Below are 5000 nucleotides of genomic sequence, written 5' to 3'. Positions count from 1 at the left end.
GACGGAAGCTTAACAAGCTTCCAAATACTCTTCAAGTTACCTAAAGGCGCTATAGGACAAGACATAAAAAAGTGTCTTGAAACCTCCCTCTTACAAGACTTTAAAGTCACAAGAAGATGAAAATACAGAAGCAAGCAGTAAGTCCCAGGGTTTACCAGAGAAAGGATGAATGAGTGAGAGTACTGGTTAACTATTGCTTTAGAGAGGTGGAGAGAATAGGGGTGAGAGAGAAAAAAAGTCTTAAGTTCCGTATACATTGGGAACAAGAGCACGTACGGTGTTGCTTCAACGTGTTACAAACAGCAGTTTTCATCAGAACGCAGCGTCGCCACCAAACTCATGTGGACGTCTGATTGCATGAGGCAGATCAGTGTTGCACCAGACAAGAGAGAAAGTGGACACTCCCTCGCGAATTTGCAGTTACGGAAACTAAATTTGAATAGACCAAGAATACCACCCTCCACTTCATAAGTATTTTGAAAGAATATCGTTCCATATGGAATGTAAAAAGCAACGAACACAAAGTTTTAAAAAATCGGAAATAAAAGTTCAAGAACAACTAAAACAACAGATTATTCGCGGTGGCGCTACATCCTTCCCCCGTCAAAGCCGAATGGTAACTGACGGGATGGACACGCGCTCAGGGTTGCCAGGTCCCGCAATATTTCATTGGCTGCTGTGCTCATGATTTTTGGCATTTTATGGCAATTTTTTTTTCGAAAATGGCAGAGTTTATGGCACTTATCAAGGGAAAGAGAAAATTAAAATAAAAAATTACAATCCTTTATTTAAAATAAATATTAAATCTTTTCAAATTATAAAAAAAAACTTTACCTGTTTAAAAGCGATAATCCTTTATTGAAAATAATGCTACTGTTTTGGGCTGATATTAACACACACACACACACACACACACACACACACACACACACACACACACTTATTCCTGCAAAATTTCAGAAATTAATTCAACATCATCAAATGTATCAGCATCGTCTTCATTTGTATCATGTGCATACATACTTGAATTGAATCTATTTACCATCTCTTCTGTTACAACAAAATCCTTGCAACAAAAATTATTCAACAACGATTTGTGGGCACAATTTACAATAATTTATTACACTTTCAGACGTAGGTGTTTTAGCTGGTTCGTCATGCTTCAAGCAATCTACAAAAGTTCCTTAATTAACCTGACACACAAATCACGAGGAATATTGTTCCTCTTCAGTAGCTTCTGATATCTTACCTTGAAATTCTTTCATCCAGTACCCTGATAAAGGTTTCGTTTTCGGCATACCGATGATCAACAGTGACACAGCCGTAGGAAAGCCTTGACATCCAATAAGAAACTGAGTAGATCGAGTCAGTCAACCCTCCTCTCCTGGGGCTCATACATGTTCTATACGCGAATGACGCGATACGGGTATGATTTTTGGTTCCAGTCATATACACGCAATTGTAATTTTTGGCATTTCATGGCAACTCTGCGACAAAGATTGGCATTTTTATGGCACCATTATACTACTGCCAAAGAAAAAAGGCATATTTTCGAAAAATGTTAAATTTATGGCAAAAAATGCCATTTTTGGCACGTTCTGGCAACCCTGCACGCGCTCAGAGTTGCGGCTTCGCTCTCTTGTCTCTAGTGTATACACTCACTAGTTGCTTCAACAGCACTTATGCCTCACGACCCTGCGTCATAGTCCATAGTGTATACTGGGAGGAGAGGACGCATGCAGCTAGCAAGATCAGAAGAGCAGTTTGTATGAAAATATCGGTAGAAGATAACAAGAGATACAACATTCCGGTGATGAGAGGCTCAAGATAGCATTACTGAATAATACTAAACTTGCTCTGCCCCAATCATAAATTGTTGAGACATTTCAAGTCAGGAGTCATGTGTGATCGGTTTAATTCCTAGAGATGGTCATCTCTGAAAAGACGTGGAAAAGTGCAGCGTGGTAAAATCAGCGTAGGAGTGGATAGGGCGAAAGATTTGGTTTGGATCATTGATGAAAAATAGGAGAGTGGTTGACAGCATAGAATCCTGAGGAACACCACTGTTAATAGACTTAAAAGAACAGTGGCTGTCTACCACAGCAGCAATGGAACTATCGGAAAGGAAACTTGAGATGAAGTTTCAGAGAGAAGGATAGAAGCCATAGGAGTGTAATTTGAAGATCAAAGTTTTGTCCCACTCTACCAGAAGCTTTTGATATGTCTATAAGGCAACAACGAAAAGTTTTGCCAAAATGTCAAGAGGATAACCAAGACTCCGTAAGGAGAGGCAGACCACCAGTATAGAGTAGCTTTGAGGGAAGCCATACTGGCGATCAGATAGATTATACAGTTTAAGAATCTTCCTATCGAAGATAGAACCAACAACTTAGATAGGCAAGAAATTAAAGTAATAGGACGATAGTTTGAGGGATTAGAACGGTCACACTTTTTAGGGACAGGATGAACGTAGGTAGACTTAAAGCAAGAAGGAAAAGTAGATGTCGATAAACAGAGTTGAAAAAGTTTGGCCAGGCAAGGTGCAAGCACGGAAGCACAGCTTTTGAGAATAGAAGGGACCCCATCAGTTCCATAAGCCTTCTGAGGGTTTAGGCCAGCGAGGGCATGGAAAACATCATTGCTAAGAATTTTAATCGAAGGTATGAAATCGTCAAGATGGGGGAGAATAGGGAGGGACAAGCCCTGAATCATGCAAAGGTTTGAGAGAAGAGTTCAGCTTTAGAGACAGATATGATGGCAGTGGTACCAAAGGGATGAAGTACAGGAGGGAAAGATGAAGAAGTAAAGTTACTGGAGATGTTTTTGGCCAGATGCCAGAAGTCACGAGGGGGAGGTGGATTTCGAAAGATTTTGACATACTCTATTAATGAAGGAGTGTTTGGCAAGTTGAAAAACAGCCTTGGCATGATTCTGGACAGAAATAGAAATAGCATGTGATTCAGGTGATGAAAAGCTCAAGTATCTATTGTGGGCAACCTCTCTATCATGTAAAGCACGAGAACAGGCTGTATTAAACGAAGATTTGTGTACGCCTCCAAGCTGGACACTATCACCTCCATTATATGCTCAGCACACAGAGATGGGTCTCTGACACGGAAACAGTAATCATTCCAGGGAAAGTCAGCATAATACCTCCTCAGGTCCACAAATGACAGAAGTACCTCCACTTTGGGGGATTCTGAGGAAGGATTGGAGAAATAGGACAAGATACAGATATGAGATTGTGATTGAAGGAGCTCAACGTAGAAGATAAATTTAGGAAAAGGTCAAGAATCTTGGTATCTCAAAGTTCAGGAATACGAGTAGTGTTGCACCAGTTGCTTTCGGTCAGTGGTTCCCAACCTGTGATACGTGTACGACTAGTGGTACATGAAGTGGTACATGAGCATTTTTTGGATCATGTGCGATTTTTAGTTGAATTCAATTTTAAGAAAAATTATTATTGCCTTACACAAGATAATCTGGCATTGATCAGCTGGTGGAGAAGAAACAGATGCATCCCTTGCATCAAACTGAGCTGTATTCATTGTTGTTAGTTCATTTGTGTGTTTTCTTGTGAACAAATTGATATTTGGTGGAACTGAGGTTTTTTCGGAACCAGGTGGTACGCAGGGACCACATGGGACCTCCAAGTGGTACTCGCTCTGGAAAAGTTTGGGTACCATTGCTCTAGGTCATGGAGGATAGCAAAGTTGAATGCTAGTTCATCAGGACGGTCAGTGAAGGGAAAGGAAAGCCAAAGCTGGTGGTGAACATTGAAACCTCCAAGAATGTGCTCTACTTTGGGAGCTAAATAGTCAAAAAATTTCTTGTAGTCAGAGGAGTTATGGAAGAGGTAGACAGCACAGATAAATTTCGTTAAACAGTGACTCTGTAGTCATGGCCAGATGGCGGAAAACTCTGAAAATTAAAGAGCGTGGACAGGAAAGCAAGTCAAGCCGTTGCGCACATAGACGCAACATCCAGCTTTGGAACGAAAATGAGGATGGAGAAAGTAGAAGAGAACAGAGAAGAGGCTACCGTCAACTGCCTCAGACAGCTGTGTTTCGGTGAGGAAAAGAAGATGAGGTTTAGTAGAGGAGAAGTGGTGTCCTACAGATTGAAAATTAGATCTAAGACCGCGAGGTGTTAAGACATTTATGGTCGATACCAAGAGAGCAGTCCGACCTACCGACATTTGTGGTCCCCTCCCAAGAATGGAACTCCAAGGCTGGTGTTGGAGTCGCCACTTTTTTTTTTTTATCTTAAGTGAAGTGTGTGTGTGTGTGTGTGTGTGTGTGTGTGTGTGTAAGTGCATGTAGTTTTGTGAAGGAGAGTTCTCTTATTAGGATAGGCTGTGACTGCTCCCTTGAGTTGAAACACAAAGGGAGATAGTAGATTTAATGGTAAGATCGCAGCACCCCCTGCACTGAACTGGTCCAGATTAGAACTAGTGCCAATAAACCTCGCTGGGAGTAAATTATCGTGTCTACTACCTCCTCCTAGCTAGTTGTTGTTGTTACATATAGCATTTTCCACATCCCAACAATATAAACTAAAATAATACTTAACACACACATACATACACACTCACACCTTTAATGATGATCACTATGTCCCTATGTACTACACTAATTGTCACCACGCGTGGGCACACACATGCACTCACGCACACACACGGACACTAATACTCACTTTGCACCCTCAGGCCCTATTCGGCGTGGAAACAATTGGCCTCTGTCAGAAGGTGGGTACACTCTCTCACTCACTCACTCACTCACTCACTCACTCACTCAATCACTCACTCACTCACTCACTCTCACTCTCACTCTCTCTCATCATGATACCTGATAATTCGTTTTCTCTCTCTCTCTCTCTCTCTCTCTCTCTCTCTCTCTCTCTCTCTCTCTCTCTCTCTCTAAGGACAAGAAGCTAAAAAAAATGTAAAAAAAATTAATACTAGACTAGCCCACATCCACACACACCCCACCCATACACAC

General features: G+C 41.4%; 1 protein-coding gene and 1 long non-coding RNA gene across 3 annotated transcripts in view; one reads left to right on the top strand and one right to left on the bottom strand.

Moving 5' to 3' along the window:
* Positions 1-5000, top strand: part of LOC123518721 — a 72965-nt gene that overhangs the window by 43780 nt on the left and 24185 nt on the right. The window contains exon 3 of one of the 2 annotated variants that reach the window (XM_045279725.1): positions 4709-4747. The exons of the other annotated variant lie outside the window; for it this stretch is intronic. Coding sequence (XP_045135660.1) covers positions 4709-4747 — 39 coding nt within the window. The remainder of the gene's footprint in view (positions 1-4708; positions 4748-5000) is intronic. 2 annotated transcript variants of the gene reach the window in all.
* The window catches only part of LOC123518737, a 65419-nt gene that overhangs the window by 48119 nt on the left and 12300 nt on the right, over positions 1-5000 (bottom strand). The window lies entirely within an intron of this gene.

This window comes from Portunus trituberculatus, chromosome 6 (genome assembly GCF_017591435.1).
Source record: "Portunus trituberculatus isolate SZX2019 chromosome 6, ASM1759143v1, whole genome shotgun sequence".
Classification (NCBI taxonomy): Eukaryota; Metazoa; Arthropoda; class Malacostraca; order Decapoda; family Portunidae; genus Portunus; species Portunus trituberculatus.
This window is presented reverse-complemented; position numbering and strand designations above follow the sequence as displayed.